At 64.0% G+C, this 17,180-nt stretch overlaps 5 protein-coding genes across 5 annotated transcripts; 2 read left to right on the forward strand and 3 right to left on the reverse strand.

Moving 5' to 3' along the window:
• Window positions 1-3,735: 3,735 nt before the first annotated feature.
• Window positions 3,736-5,908, reverse strand: EMIHUDRAFT_103228 (hypothetical protein; the record flags this gene model as incomplete). The annotated part of the gene is made up of 3 exons (XM_005768093.1): window positions 3,736-3,909; window positions 4,057-5,205; window positions 5,339-5,908. 3 exons carry the CDS (start codon window positions 5,906-5,908, stop codon window positions 3,736-3,738), a joined length of 1,893 nt encoding a protein of 630 aa, XP_005768150.1.
• Window positions 5,909-7,540: 1,632 nt separating this feature from the next.
• EMIHUDRAFT_356381 (hypothetical protein) lies at window positions 7,541-8,357 on the reverse strand. Its single transcript, XM_005768094.1, has one exon. It carries the CDS (start codon window positions 8,299-8,301, stop codon window positions 7,666-7,668), a length of 636 nt encoding a protein of 211 aa, XP_005768151.1. The 5' UTR covers window positions 8,302-8,357; the 3' UTR covers window positions 7,541-7,665.
• A 751-nt stretch (window positions 8,358-9,108) lies between these two features.
• On the forward strand, window positions 9,109-10,759 carry EMIHUDRAFT_451683 (hypothetical protein; the record flags this gene model as incomplete). The annotated part of the gene is made up of 4 exons (XM_005768095.1): window positions 9,109-9,616; window positions 9,753-9,896; window positions 10,153-10,235; window positions 10,311-10,759. The coding sequence occupies 4 exons, from the start codon at window positions 9,109-9,111 to the stop codon at window positions 10,398-10,400; spliced, it is 825 nt and encodes a 274-aa protein (XP_005768152.1). The 3' UTR covers window positions 10,401-10,759.
• An 867-nt stretch (window positions 10,760-11,626) lies between these two features.
• Window positions 11,627-13,390, reverse strand: EMIHUDRAFT_103230 (hypothetical protein; the record flags this gene model as incomplete). Its single annotated transcript, XM_005768096.1, has 2 exons — window positions 11,627-11,708; window positions 12,525-13,390. 2 exons carry the CDS (start codon window positions 13,388-13,390, stop codon window positions 11,627-11,629), a joined length of 948 nt encoding a protein of 315 aa, XP_005768153.1.
• A 2,003-nt stretch (window positions 13,391-15,393) lies between these two features.
• Window positions 15,394-16,881, forward strand: EMIHUDRAFT_421905 (hypothetical protein). Its single transcript, XM_005768097.1, has 4 exons — window positions 15,394-15,431; window positions 15,542-16,073; window positions 16,143-16,360; window positions 16,428-16,881. The coding sequence occupies exons 1-4, from the start codon at window positions 15,404-15,406 to the stop codon at window positions 16,778-16,780; spliced, it is 1,131 nt and encodes a 376-aa protein (XP_005768154.1). The 5' UTR covers window positions 15,394-15,403; the 3' UTR covers window positions 16,781-16,881.
• The last annotated feature ends 299 nt before the right edge of the window (window positions 16,882-17,180 follow it).

The following is a 17,180-nucleotide window of genomic DNA, read 5'->3' on the forward strand; positions in this document are numbered from 1 at the left end:
CCTCCTGCCGTGAACAGGCGGGCCGGCGATAGGGCGCAGCGGGACGGGCCGATGGGCGTCCGCGCTCGAGTGCATGCGCCGGTCGTGTGCCGCCCCGCCGGCGATGCTCCGTCACACCATACTAGTACGAATCAATGACGGGTTCGCTGGTTGTCCACAGGCCGTGCCCGCTGCCGCGAGTACGCTCATGCCGCGCCAGCACACTAGCGAGCTCACGACCGGCCGGTTCTGGATAGGTCATGGCCCGACTGGCGCTTGCCGCGCGGGAAGAGCGGCGCGTGCCACGTCGCTGGAGGCACGCGCGGCGGGCTTGGGCGGGCGGAGTGGGGCGTGAGTCTCGCCGAGTGCCGCGGGCGCTGCGCCAAGACTGCGACGTGCACGGCCGCGCAGGCGCGGCAAGCACCGCCTCAGCCCCCCCCCCCCCCCCTTTCCCCCCCCCCTCGAGCTTCGGACCCTCGCGCCCTGACATGCGCCCTGAACTCTCGCCCGGACCTCGCCCTGAACCCTCGCCCTCGGCCTGGCCCTGCCCTGGCCTGGCATCTCCGTGTGGAGTGCCCTCGCCCCTCGCTCTCGCCCAGGTCAGCCTCGTGTCGACGGCCCGGAGCAGGGCGGCCACCACGTCGTGCGAGCTCTTCTCGCAGAGCGTGTCGCACGCCATCCCGCTGCCACGCGACGTTGTTTGTTTGGTCAAGCCGCCGTAGCCGGACGGGGGGCGGCGAGGTACCGAAGGGAGCGGCCGCACACTGCTCGGTACCCCCCCTGCACACCTAAGCCCATGGCCGACCCCCCCCCCAGCAGCAGAGCTCTGCTGCTGGGGGGGTCGGGACCCCCCCCCCCAGCAGCAGCGCTCTGCTGCTGGGGGGATCAGACCCCCCCCCCCTAGCAGCAGAGCTCTGCCTGTGGGGGGTGCTGGCATCTCTGTACAGACAGCAGCTGTAAGTAGCATGCGTTCCAAGTGGCGAGAATTTATGGTCGGCACCAAAATCAGTGGTCTCACCGGCGGGCCCTCCTACTGCCAGCTATATGCCGAGAGCGCCACCCAAAAGGAGGCGGACAGCCATGGAAGTCACCGAATGGAGGGCGAACGGCACGACACGAAAAGGCAGGGCGAGGCGGATGGAGAAAGAAGTGCCGAGGAGGCCATGGTGGAGGGGAGGGACGGGAGGACGAAAGAAGGGCGAGGAGGACGAGCGGCCCGCACAGCGAGGCCGCGAGCAGACAGCGCCTGCTGGCCATCTCGAGACATTCGCAAAGAACGCTAGCCACATGGGAGGGCTTCGTGAAGGATGGATTGAAAAACATTCGAACAAAGAAGAGGCGACGGGAGGAACCGGCAGAGGATGCAGTGACGTGACACACACACACACACACACACACACACACACACACACACACACACACACACACACACACACACACACACACACACACACACACACACACACACACACACACACACACACACACACACACACACACACACACACACACACACACACCGCTCACCCACGCGCACCGGGCCTTGCACTTTAAATGCCGTGGGGCTCCTGTCGTTAGACGTGGAGACGCGAGGGTTGCCCCCCCTTGCCCCACCACCTCGTGTGTGTGGAGAAGTTTACCTTACCTTACCTTACCTGCCGAACCGCCGTAATTCAAATGGAGGAGGTGTGTGTCCGGCGACGTGCCTCTGCGTTCGAGAGAGCGGAGACTGAGAACTCTGAGTGCTAATGTGATAGTTTGAGTATTTTGAGACAAGAGATGTTTTCGCGCGCCCCGACGCCCCCAGGCCAGCTTGGCACGCAGCGTATCCTACCCCCCAAAGAGGCTCGGAACCCAAACATGGTGAGTGCTAGCGAGCATGGGATACCCATCACCAGGGCCACCCCGGGGGTTCACCAGGGGGTAGAGGCGGAAGCGGCGAGTGAAGCCCCTTCCCGCCGAGGGCCCGCACCCAAGCGCCAAGGGCGCAGAGGCGGAGGCGGCATGGCAAGCCGCGAGCCGCCTTGCCCCCTCGGGCGTCAGCGGCGCGCCGCCCCGCGCCCGGGAGGTGCGGGGCACGCCAGCCTCTCTTCTACGCCTGTCGCCTCTCGTGCCTCGCGGCGCCTCTGCTTCAAGGAGGGAAGATACGGCTCTCGCAGCTGTGGCACAGCGGAGAGCACAGCGGGCGGTACAAGTCCATCAGATATGGTTCCCTATCTTCGCATGCTCGTTGTTGGTGATATCCGCGCGAGGTCATACGCCACAGGCCAGCAATCACTCGGCGTGAGAGACTACTGATTTGGCGCGACGCGCTGACACCGCGAGTGTTGCTCGACGCTGCGACACCTATCTCGCACTCACTGGCGGTGACAATTCTATGGCGTATGCGAGTAGAGGCGCGTGAGCCGATTCTAGATCGCATGCCATTGGCATGTGTGTGTGTGTGTGTGTGTGTGTGTGTGTGTGTGTGTGTGTGTGTGTGTGTGTGTGTGTGTGTGTGTGTGTGTGTGTGTGTGTGTGTGTGTGTGTGTGTGTGTGTGTTTGTGTGTGTGTATGTGAGTGTGTGTGTACCGACTACGCGAGATCCAATAGTACCCCACCTTCACCGATCGAGTGATTTCTTTTTTAGTTTCCCATAAGTAAGGTAGGTAGGTAGGTAGGTAGGTAGGGGGGCCGCAGGGGCCGGCCAGGGTTTTTGCAGAATTTCATCGATGTACGGCCAAGCAAAAAGAATACACACCTGCCCCGTTTTGGATTTTGCCTGCATGCCAGTTGCTGTGAAATGGGTGAATGTACGATAAATTTCTTCCCCCGCCCCAGACAACCTATCAGAGGTGGGGCCAAGCATTTCACGCCTCCTATATGCCGAACCGCCGTAATTCAAAAGGGGGGATAAGGCCGATGGACTGCCGCGTCTTGTGCCCTTGAGCACTCGGCCTCCGTTGGTTCTCATGGCCAGCCTCTGCCGCTGCGGCGCTCCGCCACCACAGGTGTGCATGCGCTGCCAAGCCCGGTCGTGGTTCTACCTCTGGGACTTGACGGTGAAGGCTCGCAGGCTGTCACAGAAGCTGCCGAGGCCACTCACCGCCGCGACCGATGCATCTTCTCCAGATGCTCAAGCCCCTGATGCAGCTTGTGCTGCTCGCGACCCAGCGGTGGCGACGCCACCGGCGGCGGCAGCGCAGCCGGCGGCGGTAGCGGAATCTCCCTCTCCGTCCCCGAGGGTGCTCGCCGCCGCAGCGCTCCTCGACCTCAGACAGGGACCTCAGACAGCCCTGGCGTCCTCACGGCCCGGGACCCCGCTGCCGTCCCGACAATCACCTGTGCTGCATATCTCTCCAACCGCGAAGCCATTCCGCACTAGTCTCGCCGCTCCGATGAAGAGTGCCAGGCCAGGCCGAGAGATCAGTGCCGTGCGCTCAGCCACCTCAGCGGGAGGGAGGGAGATCATGGTGCGCCGGCACCGATGCCACTCGAGCAGCCTACCTCTCATGCGCTGAGGGCGGGACGACGCGGTATTGCAATAGGCTACACAGCTGTACGGTAGGGATCGCTCTGAGAGAGGTGGAGGAGGTGTGTGTCCGGCGACGTGCCTCTGCGTTCGAGAGAGCGGAGACTGAGAACTCTGAGTGCTAATGTGATAGTTTGAGTATTTTGAGACAAGAGATGTTTTCGCGCGCCCCGACGCCCCCAGGCCAGCCTGGCACGCAGCGTATCCTACCCCCCCAAAGAGCCTGAACCCAAACATGGTGAGTGCTAGATCTCGATCTCGTGCTCGATCTCGAGCTGCGGATCGCGCGACGCGCCGGTCCTCTCGGTGTAGTAGCTGCCCTCGACCTTGTCGCTGTGGTACGAAGATCCGACGCTGCAGCCGCCGCTGCCCGGCGCGGCGCCGAGCGAGGCACTGCCCTCCTCCTCGCCCTCGCCGTCCTCCGCGTCGAGCCACGAGTCGCACGGCACGGGCTCGCCTGCAGGACATGTCCCGGACATGTCGCGGACGTGTCCTGGACATGTCACCGGCTCGCACGGCACGGGCTCGCCGGCCGGTACCGCGAGGGAAGAGAGCGCGGAAAGCACCTCCTCCGTGTGCGGTCGCCGGCAAGCCTCGCGGTGCCAGCAGCGCTGCATCAGCTCGGCCGCGCACTCGCCGAGCACGCCGAGCGCAGCCCCGCCGGCGGCGGCGCGAGGCCACCGAGGCGTCGGCCGCTCGCCGGCCGCGGCGGCCTGGTGCGCACACCAGCCGGAGCGGTGCAGTTGGAAGGCGGGCTCGCGGTAGGTCGCCTCGAAGAGGAGGAGGCCGAAGCTGTACACGTCGCTTGCGGGCGTGTGCCACATGCTGCTCCGCCGGCCTCCTCCGCCGGCGTGCCGCGACGCCTCTGGCGCGAGGTACCTCCAGGTGCCGACGGCCGGGGTCTGGCTGAGCTCGCCGTAGTGGGTGGTGGCGAGCCCAAAGTCGCCCAGCTTGGCGCGCGAGTGGGAGGCATCGAGCAGCACGTTGGACGCCTTGACGTCGCGGTGCAGCGTCGCGTGGCCGTGCAGCCATGCGAGGGCGGTCGCCGTGTCAGTCAGCAGCGTCCGCAGCTGGCGCGACGACCCGGCGGCGCCGCCTGCGCGCTTGAGGTAGTCGTGGAGCGTGCCTCCGGCCATCAGCTCGAGGAGGAGTACGTGCTGCAGGCCGTCGGAGCCGCAGTCGAGCCGCGCGTACGCGAGGAGCTCCACGAGCCGCGGGTGGCGCAGCTGGCGCAGCGACGACACCTCCCTTCGCACGCGCTGCCCATCCCGCGCATCGGCGTGTCGGATCACCTTGGCGGCGGCCGGCCTGCCGTCCCACTCGGTGGCGTACACATCTGCAAACCCGCCTCGGCCGAGCAGCCGCCCGAGCACGAGGCGCTGGGCGGCGGCCCCACTGCCCTCGCGAGCTCGATGGACCGCCGAAGCCGTGCGGCAGGGCGCGCGCACCTCGGCAGCAGCAACCTGCTCGTCGGCCAGCGAGCGGCCATCCTCGCGCAGCAAGAGGGCCTGCATCTCCTCCTCCGCCTCGGTGAGTGGTTGCGCAGAGTGCACCTTCCGGCGCAGCCGACCGCGGACCGCCTGCAGCCGCGCCCGAATCGCGTCGCCGCGCAAGCCCCAAGCGGTGAGCTCGCCGCCGCCGAAGCCGGCCGCCAGAGCGACCGCGCGGTAGAGCATGTGCCGGCAGAGATTCGGGCTTGGGCCGATGCGCGCCACCTATTGCGGAGCTCCGAGAGACGGTGCGCGGCGGAGGGCTCGCGCCCCTGGACCCCGCCAAAGCCGGGCGAGTTCGGGGGCGCGCCAGCACGGCGGTGTGGAGCGCGTGGAGGCAGAGCCAGGCGAGGGCGACCTTGCCCTTCCACCGCAGCGCGCGGGGCATCATCGAGTGCGCCGCCCCCAACAGGAAGGGCGTCGGCGCCACCCAACCCGACAGCCGCTCGAAGCTAAGCGCCTCCGCGCTCTGCCCGCCGACCAGCGCGAAAATCTCGTCGTCCCGGAGCAGCAGGCCCGAGATCGGCAGCGCGACGAGCGGCACGCCCGGCAGCACCACGGACCACACCCTCGCCGCGCGTTCGGCGGTGATCACCCCGTCGGCGATGGCGGCAGCGATGCCGAGAAAGACGAGGAACAGGAGCAGTATGATTGCAGAGCCCCGGTGCAGCGCCGATACGCCGCCACTGATGGCCGAGAAGGCCCTGCTGCACCCCTCGCTGGCCATGGCGGCGCTCACAGCGGCCACGGCAACGGCAACGGCCTGCCTGGTCGAGCGAGGGCGGCCGCAGCCGACGCCGGTCTCTCTCTCACGCCCGGCCGCGGATGGCACCAGCAGGTAGCCGGTCCGACTCGAAGGCGGCGACTCGAAGAGCGAGCGGAGCGCGTCGACTGACTGTTTTGTGTACCACGTGAGTGCAGTGGCCATGGCTCGCCTGGGGGAGTCCCACCGGCATTGGCCGCGCCGACTTCGCCCCCCCCCGCTCCCACCCGGCCTCCACGGGTCTCTCTCGAGAACGAGGTTGTACGAGGTGGATATCCTTTGGCCGCGTTGGGTAGCGAGGCGCTCCCCCGGTCTTTTTCTACCGGTCGGTGCCTCCCCGTGTCCTGGCGCTTCACGGGTTCGAGCCGTCAAACATTGAGCAGCGGAGGTGTGCCGACCGAGGGGGACCGGGAGGCGGTAAGCCGTCGTCGCCCGGCGCTGCATGCAGCACCGTGGCGATGGCGCTAAGAGGTTCCTCTTTTCCGCGCCCCCCCCCCAAGGCGCGCGATACAAAATGGCGTTTGTGTCCCGTACTAGTACGAGCTCGTACGTGCCGTTTGTTTTTGCGTCCTGTGCCCCCGAGTCCTTAATTTTGTTGTTTGTCTCTTGGCACCTTGGAGTGCTGGGTGTGTGTGTGTGTCACTCACACGGAGTGCTGGGGGGGGCGACAGGGGGAACGTGGCCTGAGTGATGTGTACGCCCACTCAGGATGTGTGGCAGCCCGCTGGCTGTGTGTGTCTTGTGAGCTTGTTTGTGTCTGTGTGTCGCTCGTGCGTGTCGTCATCATCTGTCCAGCGTCCACCCATACCGCGTCGGTGTCCAGTCCGAGCCTGACTGTTCTTCACCTTCCTACATACATTAATTTTACGGTGGCAGCCGGTGTCCCAGTCGTAGGTCTGACTGTGTTTCGCCTGCTTCCAACACACTTACATCGCGGCGCCAGCACTCGCCGCCCTTGATACATAATACGGATACGTAATGCGTAGTACATAGCCCTCTCCGGCGGGCTTTCGGCGCTTGATACATAATACGGATACGTAATGCGTAGTACATAGCCCTCTCCGGCGGGCTTTCGGCGCTTGATACATAATACGGATACGTAATGCGTAGTACATAGCCCTCTCCGGCGGGCTTTCGGCGCTTGATACATAATACGGATACGTAATGCGTAGTACATAGCCCTCTCCGGCGGGCTTTCGGTGCTTGATACATAATACGGATACGTAATGCGTAGTACATAGCCCTCTCCGGCGGGCTTTCGGCGCTTGATACATAATACGGATACGTAATGCGTAGTACATAGCCCTCTCCGGCGGGCTTTCGGTGCTTGATACATAATACGGATACGTAATGCGTAGTCCATAGCCCTCCCACATGCAGGCGCCGCTGAGTGATACATAATACGGATACGTAATGCGTAGTCCATAGCCCTCCCACGTGCAGGCGCCGCTGAGTGATGCATAATACGGATACGTAATGCATAGCTCATAGCGCCAATGCGACATCGGCAGCGCTGCACTGTTTGCTGAGACATAAAGGCGAAAACATCGTACGTATTGCATAAGACACGCTATGGACTATGCATTCGCGCGACGTCTGACCCTGCCAATGCATAGGCAGGACACACGGGTGCATATAGGGCCGGTACGTATACATAACAGTACTGACCACGTCTCCCAGGCCGGCAAACAACGCGGCCGGCAATAGTAGCGCTCCATTTACCACTCTCCTAGTAGTACGCTAGTACCAAGCGCTAGAGGTGTCCGTTTTAGTTTCACTTCTATTTTCCTCACCTTTACCTGACCTTACGAGTCCTTACCACTTACGGCTCTACCTTACCTTCCACACGCCTTCACACCTATCTCCTTCTCATCGACCGTAACACTCGTGTGACACCTTAAAATACAAACGCACAGCCCCGCTCAGAACCGGATCAGCCGCGAGATCAGCGAGTCAGACGCCGACCTCCACCGCGCGTCCCGGTCTGCGCCAGCCGACCTTTTGCCGGAGCCTCGCGCTCGCGCACGTGGCTGCGCTGTTGCCGCCGGCGTCTGCGCTCTGCCCCGCTGCGGTGGCTCCTGGTCGTCGCCCTGGCAGCCCTGGCAGGAGAGCGTGTGGTAGAGAGCAGCGCTCCCGCCGATGCGGCGGCAGACGCGCCGCCACTCCTTCCCGTGCGCCGCTTCGCGGCCCGCGATGGCGTGCGCCAGCTCGTGCCTGACCACATCGGACAGCGCCGTCTCCAAATTCTCGCGCTCGCCAAAGACCTGCGAGGAGATGCGCACGCAGCGCGGCCGCAGCGTCTCCGCGTTAAATATCGTCTTGGCGCCGGAGGTTTGCATCCGCGAGGACACCTCGATGGCGACGCCGCGCAGCGCCGGCTTGTACTCTGGGAACGCGGCCAGCACGTCTCGCTTGCACGCTTCGGCGGCGCGCAGGATCTCAGCCGCAGTCGCCGGCTCACTCCTCCGCTTCCGCTGCTTTGGAGCGGCGGCAGGCCCCTCATCATCCTCGTCAGAGGAGGAGACGACGATGCGCCTCTTCTTGCCGTGCAGCGACATCTATCTGCTATAGCCGCAGCCGCTTCTCGCTGCTCCGCAACTCGAGATCCCTCGAGAGACGCGGAGTCGGCTCGGGCTATACAGTTGTACCGCCTCTCGACCGGGCTGGACGCAACACACCACGGGACTCGCCAGAGTCCAAGAAAAAGAAAAGGTTGTTCCGGTGAACGCCTCCATACCTGTGACTCGAGGATGACCTGCAGCCGCATGTGCACGATGTTGGCGACGATCTTGTACGCCACCTCGAGCAGCATGATGCCCCTGTAGTTGGCGGGGTCGCTCTTGTCGCCCTTCTTGGGCAGAATCTTAAGCAGCCCCGTTTCCCACTCGGTCGGCATCTCCTCGGTCTCCCAGAAGGCCAGCACGATGTTGTGCACGAGCCGGAAGCTCTCGGCAGTCGCGCCTAGCGCCTTCCAGAAGCGAGCTGGCAGCCCAGAGTCGCCGGGCCCAGTGTCGCGCAGCTTGCCGAGCGCGGCCCGCGTCTCCTCCTCCGTCGGTGGATGGTCCAAGTCGGCGGCGACGGGGCGCTGCCGCAGCAGCTCGGGCATGGACGCGTCGAAGCTGGGCGTGCACCCGTACAGCTTCCCGAAGCTCGAGCGGAAGACGGCGGCATTCTCCTCGGGCGAGGCGGCGAGCGAGCCATCAGGCTTGCGCATCTTGGCCGGCGCTGGCCGCTGCCTCGCGCCGCACAGTCCGAGGCGGAGCTCGCTAACGAGCTTCCAAGCCGATGACGTGCCTCGCCGCGCGAAAGAAAACGCTCTGCCGTGGAGGTCTCGCTGCGGCTCGCGGCTGTGACTTGTTTGAACGATGGCCATCTTCCTTCTCGCCGTCGCCACCTCGACGCTGCCATCCGGCAGCGCCCTGCGCCTCGCCTTGTCACCGTTACGTCCGGTCGACCAAAACCCAAGCTTCTCGAGCGCACGCTCTACATCCCGGGAAGTCCTCGCCCAGCAGCAGCAGTGGCGGCAGCTTCAGCAGAGGCAGTGCGCGGCCATTCAGGCCCGCGTCGGCTCCCTCGTGCAGGCGGAGGCCCGTACGCTCTACTGCAAGCTAGAGTCCGCGATTTGCGACGATGAGGGCTGTGTCGCCGATCAGCGTGACTGGCTCGCCTCACACCTGGCAGCGCACGCAGTGAGGCTGGAGCGTGCGCACGAGGAGCTGCGAGAGTGGCTCGCGACGCGAGTCTCGCTCATCTCTTGGGTAGCAGCGCACGCCTGGATATCGATCACGCCTCCGCCTCTGCGCGACGTGCTGCTGCCATGCTACAAGCCGCCATCAGGCGCAGGCGGCTCCTCATTCCACCTCTCCTCTCTCAGTCACCTTCCTCTCTCCTCTCGCTCACCTCTCCCTCTCCTCTCACCCACTCCTCTCCTCTCGCTCACCTCCCCCTCGCCTCTCGCCCGCTGCTCCCCTCTCCTCTCACCCCGCCCCTCCTCCCTGACCTTCGCCAGGCCAGCTCACCTTTTACCGCGCCATCGAGCCGCTGCGGCCGCACCTCCGGCGCACCATCTGGAAGGGCGCGCTCGCGTCGCCCGGCAGGGTCTCCCGGCTGGTGGTGTCGGCGCTGCTCTGCGCGGCGGCGAGCGGGGTGGAAGGCTCGCGCCTCCCCCCACTCTGACCCACCACCCTCCTGGCTGTCCTCTCTCCTCGGTCCATCGTCTCTGCCTCTCCCTCTCCTCTCCTCACTCGCTCGCTCGCTCATACTCGCTGTCTCGCTCTCTCGTTCTCTCTCTCTCTCTCTCGCTCTCACTCTCTCTCTCTCTCTCTCTCTCTCTCTCTCTCTCTCTTCCCGGCTCGCTCGGCCTCTGAACAACCGTCTCCTGACTGACAACCGTCTCCTCCGCCAAACAGGCTGGCGCGGCGGCCGCTGGGCGGGGCTCCTTGCGGCGCGAGTCAGGATGGCGCTGCTGCCTCGAATCCTCGACGACTACGCGGCGACGCTCCAATTTTACCTGGCGAGGCCGAGACGCGGACAACTGCTCCTCCTCACAGCGCGGAGTGTTGAATAGGCGACGCTCGAGGCGAAGCTGGCCGAGCCAGGGAGGCGGCCGGGCGGCGTCACAGGCCGAGGGGGCCGGTGGCCGCTCAAGCGGTCGTAGGGGGCGCGCGGCTAAGCTGCGCCCGGCCTTGCCCGAGCTACTTACCCTGTCCTCCCACCATGGCGGCGGGAGGAGGCCCGAGGGCCGCAGTGGAGCGCGGCGCGGCGCCGGCGCCACGGGCTGCCGCGTGGGCGGCTTGTGGCCGCATGTGAGGTGCGCGAGTCGTGCGAGACCGTTTTTTGGCAAGCGCGCTGAAGCGCGCTGGTCTCGCGCGATACGTATCGGCGATAGCCGAGCCGTATGCCAGTGTTGTGTGTTGACTGTTGCGGCGTAACACTTGCGCGCGATGCCGAGGGAGTTTTCTCGTCGATTTTCCTTCTTTTGTTTGTTGGGGATGTTGCCGCGGCCCAGCGGGTAGAGATCGAGGGCGTGACCCGACCAGTCTCCTCGGTCGCGTGCTGACTGCTGTAGTCCTGGTTTCGGCCCCGTAATGGTTGGGTAGAGTAGGGCTAGAGGCAAGAGGGTCGCTCTACACTTAGCCTCTGCAGCGAGCGAGCGCTCAACTTAGCCCCCGCACGGAGCCGGGCTCGGACTTAGACCCCCATGGTCGGGGGCCATGAACTTAGACGACATAAGGCCAACTCCGGGTAAAACCCGGGTATGCCTGAAAAGCTTTCAGGTTTACCCGAAAAATTTGTACGTTGATCGCGGTGGGAGCCTCTTGGCCCCAGGCCGTCCACGGCCGACTTAGCCGATGTAAGAGGCTCCCGCTGATCTTAGACCGCGCAAGCACTCCAGCGTGGCTAGCCACACTTAGACCCGTTAGGCCTCCAGGCTCAGAACTTAGACTACTACCCAACCAGTGGCCCCGTCTCGCGTCTGAGTTTCGGCCCGTCTGCGTCTCTTTGAGACTGAGTTAAGGTAAGGTAAGGTAAGGTAAACGTCTCCACACACACAAAGTGGTGGGGCAAGGGGGGGCGACCCTCGCATCTCCACGCCCGGGACACGGGCAGGAGCCCCACGGCATTCAAAGTGCAAGCACCGGCCCGGTGCCGTGGGTGAGCAACCTGCACCCCACTCCCTCCCTCCCAGACACAACCCGCACACAACCCCCACAGCGTGGACGACTACGTGTGTTCAGAAACACGAAGCAGCGAGGCGAGGGTGAAGGGGTAAGGGGCTGTGTGGGGCAGAATCTTTATCCGGCTTATCTGTGACTACTCCATCTAGCCTGGGGGGTCGCAGGAAGGGGGGGGCAGAAGGGGTAAGATATTGGGTGAGGCCAGCTAGTCGGACACCCTCCCGTCGTCGGAATAATCCTCGGAGCGGTCGGCGTCCTCGTCGGCGTCCTCGGTCTGGGTGTGAGACCTAGAGCTGTCAAACGTCAAACGTTAACTTTGGGCCTAACAGCGGTTGCCGGGTTGCGCGGCGACATCGCTCGCACGGAGCAAATCACGTGGGCTGAGACGGCGGTGGCATCCTCAATCTCGCTGGCCCCCATGTATGCAGTCGCCGCTGCGTCGGCGTAGGAGTTGCTAGCGCACCCCGCGTGGCTCGGTACCCACAGGAACGTGACAGATTCGAGCTGGGCGCGATATCTGCATATCCCCTCTAACACTCCTCCTCGGCCCCATTCCCTCTGAGCCCCTCAAGAGAGCCTTTTCGGTACGCCGCCTCGATCTGCTGTAGCGCGGGCTTGCAGTCGCTCAAGACGAGGCACCTCCTGTCCGCCGCATCTTCCGCCGTTGCCATCTTACGCAGGTAAGCCAGCACCGCGTACATTTCCGCGTCTATCACCTGCCAGTCGTCTGGCAGTCTGCCGCCCCACAGCCCCTGCCCAAACGCGAGCCGCAGCTCATCGTCCCCGCTCTCGAGCTGTTCTGGCGACGAGAACGTCCGATGTCCGTTGCCTTCGTTTGTCCGCGTGAAACGAATTTTGATGGAGACACGCTCGACCAATATTGCAACGCGGCGGCGGCGGACGCGATGCGGCGGACATAAAATGGAGCCCTCACAGAAGACACGATGGGAGAGGGGCGCCCCACCCTGCACAGAAGCTCTGATTTTCACACAGAATGCGCCTCGCGCCGCGCCTGGGCCTGCCGTTGCGCTCGCTGCGCCTGCGCGATCATCGAGCTTGGCACGATCCTCTCGAGGCCCGCCGCCTCGCGCGCCGCCAGATACCTTGGCAGCAGCGCAAACGGGGGGATTATCGCGCCGAGGGACTCGGCGCACCCGCGGTCGAGTTGCAGCGTGCGCCAGTCGTACAAATGCAGCCACGTCACGGCGGCGAGCTTCTGCCCGCGCCTCACGGGCACGGACGCGTGGTGAGAGAGGAGCTCGGGCAAATCAAAATCCTGCGCCGAAAGGGACGGCCACAGGACCGCCGCCCCCCTCTCCGCTCGGATGGTCAGGTTGACGTCCGCAAAGTGGAGCTCGCCCCCCTCCTCGGGCGAGCTCAGGAAGAGGACAAAGGAGAAGAGCCTCCCTCCCGACGCCCCGTCGTGCCCGCCGCCAGTGTAGTCGTTGTGCACGTCATACCGCTGGCCCTCGTCGTAGCGAAGGAGTTGCAGCACCTCGGCGTTGGCGGCCGGAGTGCGGGTGACTGTGGAGAGGCGTGACATCAGCCGCACGACGTCAGCGTCCTGCATGCACGTCGGCGTGTCGCACCAAATGTGCTGCGACGAGCGGACAACGTCGCCGTCCTCGTCATCCATCAGCGATTGCACAAAATCGCCCCGCGTCTGTGCCCGCGCGGCGGCGAGAATGCCGTCCATCTCCGCATCCGACGCAAACTCTTGAAAGGCTACGATCCACGGATCACGCGAGAGCACGCGAGGCGAGAGTTCAGGGAAATCCTTCGCAGCGTTCACAAAGACGGCACCCAATCCGCCGGCGGCAGTGGCAGCGGTCTCATTGGCACGCCCACAGGGCAGCAGGGCGCGGCGGAGAGCTTCGCCAATTCCGACAATCGTGGACCTACATACAGAAGTGCCGGCGAGGGCCAGTGCGAGGACAAGAGCAGCTGCGAGTAGCCAGTTGGGCCGCATCGTGCAGGATAATGCGGGATGTTGCGACAAGTCGGACTCTGCACCCCGCCGAGCGAATTCTTTTTATTAGTTCCTGCAAACACTCACCCATTTGATTGTCACTGTCCGTGAGTGCGAGATTAGGGCTAGCCGCAGGCAGCTAGCCCATGAGGAGAGCGTCCATAGACACCTCACTAGACCCCACATACGGTCTCGTCCGTGCCTTGCGGCCGGCGAGATTGCTAGAGGTGGAGCATGCTGCTCTAGCCTCACATGTCACTTCTTGTCGTCTGTTGTTTTGAGTTGTGCCCTTGTTTGTGCCCTTGGCACCGTGGAGTGCTGGGGGGGGCGACAGGGAGGATGTGGCCCTGAGTTATGTGTACGCCGACTCAGGGTGTGTGGCAGCCAGCTGGCTGTGTGTCTTGTGAGCTTGTTTGTGTCTGTGTGTCGCTCGTGCGTGTCGTCATCATCTGTCCAGCGTCCACCCATACCGCGTTGGTGTCCAGTCCGAGCCTGGCTGTTCTTCACCTTACTACCTACCTACCTACCTCCCTAGGCCACAGATGGGCACGGTGAAATGAGCGGTCCCCGCCCTGCACCCGAGGGCGATAACCCCAGACTGAATCTTATCCTCTTTGTATGTATGTATGTATGAGGAAATCTTTGTGTGTCTCAAACGTCGAGGACAGACACGTCCCCACCTAAAAAAAGAAGTTTACAACAAAACTCCCTCGCACAACACTGGGCACGGGACTGGCGCGCACTGGCACTAACACAGGTACACCCACGGGAGCCGCCTAAGCGACTCCTGCGAGGACGGCGAGGCACTTAGCTCCGTGCACTCGACCGCCCTCGCCGCTAAAAAAAGAAAACAGACACCGCAAGGGAGGGATGGGAGGACGGCACGCCGCCACCACACAGGGATTTCAAGGGGAGAAGTGTGGTGCTAGCCATCGCCCACCCTCGCCCCATCGGGAGGACGACCCCGGCTAGTCGCCGACCACAACCCACAAAGAACCCTGCACAAAGATCGCACGGGCGGGGACCTGTTCCTTTTTACCCATCTCACAGTAGAGAGGTGTCCGTTTTATTTATGTATTTATTTATTTACGGTTTTCCGTTGGTAAAGTCACGTCAGCATCCACACACTGTGGGTGACAGAGGAGTGCAGGGGGCCCTATTTTGGGCCAAACAAGGCAGACAGACCCCCCGAGCGGGCCCACCCAGGCGATAGCAGGAGCCCGAAACCAGGCGATAGCAGGCCTAGAGAGAGAGGGACGAGTGTGTGTTATGACCCCCCCCAATGAACACACACACCAGTGAGGGAGGGCGAGACGATCGAGGGGACCCGTACCATGCGGAATCGACCCTATCAAGTGCTCAAGTGCTCAAGAGGGGACGACACTGCTTCAGCAGCGTGCACCCTCGATCCTGTACCGTGTTTGTTATGACCCCCCCCAATGAACACGCCAGTGAGTGAGGGAGGGCGAGACGATCGAGGGGTCCCGTACCATGCGGAATCGACCCTATCCAGTGCTCAAGTGCTCATAGGGTTTTGGCATGACTTATACACGGATTGGAGATACGTACGGATTGGAGGATTTCGAAAAGTTTTCCTATCGTAAAACAAAGAATGAAAGAAAACAGCCAACCACAAAGGATGCGTGCGTGGTGTCCCGACGTTGGGGCTTATCCATTTCCGATATGCATTTGGAAAGGTAGCCCGAAAGGTAGTGTTTGTCGCCCCACGCAATTTAACGGGAAAGAGCGGCAGAGATCATATGCAAAGTTCAACAAACTTTTACGGTTCACCAAGCATTCGCAAGCGTGTGGAGCACTTGGAGTGCAGTCAGTAACCTCACATCCAGGGCCGGGGAGCTCAGAAGCGCACCCAGCGGGCCGGATGATCGGGATCGGGTTACGGGCTAGAGAGCCCTAGCCCCGGGGGTGCGCGTTCGCAGGGAAAGGGCCGTAAAATAAACACGGTTCTCCGAGGGGCCGAAAAACTTTATTTTTGTGGGAAGGCCTGTGGGCATGGTCAAGGGGGGCTCATCGACGGCAGGTCCCTCTCCCTGCTCCCCGTCCCGGCGGCGCCCGCTCCTGACAACAACCCGCTCTTCCGGCGCGCCTCCTCGAACCCCCCTCCCAGCCCTCTTGTCCTGCCGCGCTAAGGTTGTGCTGAGGCGTGCGAGGAGGACGAGGACGATGGCGGCGGGGATCCTCCGGGAAGCGCACCGTCTGCGGACGACGAGAGCAGGAGAATCCTCCGCGAAGTTGCTGCGCGCACCAGCCCGAGCCTAGCAAAAATCTGGCTGGCGCCAAAGGTCTGGGAGACGGAGCGGCTGCCGACTCTCGAGGAGCTGCGGCCAGAGAAGGAGCTCTTGGAGGAGGAGCGCGTCTCGCTCAGGTACGGCCGGGAGATGGTGCGCGCCGTGGGCCAGCGCAGCCACTCCAAGTCGCTCGGCGAGGGCTGCGGCCAGCACGAGCACGAGGCCGCGTGGGCTGCGCTGCGAGGCCTCCGGGACGGCGCGCTAGAGCGAGTCGCCGTTGGCTTTGCGGAGCATGAGTGCAGCGCGCTGGGCCCGGAGCATCGAGCCGGATCGCGCAACTTTGCGCGGCTCTTCTTTTCCGCCGAGGGGCTCAGCCTGCTGCAGGCTGTGGCAAAGGAGCTCCACGGCCTGAGCCTCGAGCACTGCTGGGCGTGGTGCGCGTGCCGCCGCCGCCAACTCACGCGCCGAGCCATCATAGCCTGCCCCTCCCCCGCGCCGCGCAGGGACGTGGTTGGCGAGAGGGTCGGTGAGGAGTACTCGGTGGTGTGGGGCGTCAAGTGCATCCTCGCCCGCATCCACGACGCGATGGTGAGGAATCACTTGGTCGAGGACCGCTCCAACAGGGCGGTGGGGCGGCGGGACTGCTGCTCCCACACGCCAGGGCTCTGCCTCGAGTACTTTGACGAGAGCCGATCGGTCAAATGGTGGAGCTTGCACCCATGTGCGCGCCTCGCCCCCCCTCCCCCCCCTCCACAACACACGTGCGGAGGAGCTCCTCCCCGCCACAGGCATGCACTGGGTGTGCGACCCGTGCTTCAACCAGCTGATCGCGGGGCCGCTGATCCAGCAAAGGGAGCGCCTCCGGACCGAGGCCGAGGCGGAGGCGAAGCAGGCGACGACGCGCCGAGAGGCGGCGACTAGTTTCGAGGCGTCCATCCAGAATGCCGGAGCCGGGCAGCTGCACGGTGTGGTGCAGGCGCTCGACCGCCTCGCGACAGAAACGGAGGAGAAGGCGAGTCATCTCTTTGAAGAATCGCTCGGCACGCCCCCGGTCTGCCCGCACTGCGGCGAGAGGGTGCGAGATGCTAATTGCAAGAGAATGGTGGTAGCGGGGGAGGACGCCTCACAGGCGGCTGCTTGAAGAGCCAGTCAGGGGGGAGGACGCCTCACAGGCGGCTGCTTGAAGAGCCAGTCAGCTTGAAGCAAATCGGCGTTTCTTTCTTTTTCGCACTTGTAAAATTCTTTTTCTCCCCGCCTGCAGTGAGCCCTTCTGACTGAGCCGGCGTCTGCCTTCGACAACCACGCCGCTTAGCCCTCAACGTGTCGACGTTTGCGATAAGATTGGCTGCGAGCGCGGCGGCGCAACCCACGGGATGAGTGCACTACAGTGGCTGTGCGACGTTGCCATCGAGCGCGAGATCGGGGGGCTCGGCGGAGGCAGCGGCGGAGGCAGCGGCGGAGGCAGCGGCGCGCGAGGCGAGGGCGCAGGTGGCGGCGGAGGCAGAGTCGGCGGTCCGGAGGCAGCGGCGGTGGCAGAGGCA

Source organism: Emiliania huxleyi, assembly GCF_000372725.1.
Source record: "Emiliania huxleyi CCMP1516 unplaced genomic scaffold EMIHUscaffold_47, whole genome shotgun sequence".
NCBI lineage: Eukaryota > Haptophyta > Isochrysidales > Noelaerhabdaceae > Emiliania > Emiliania huxleyi.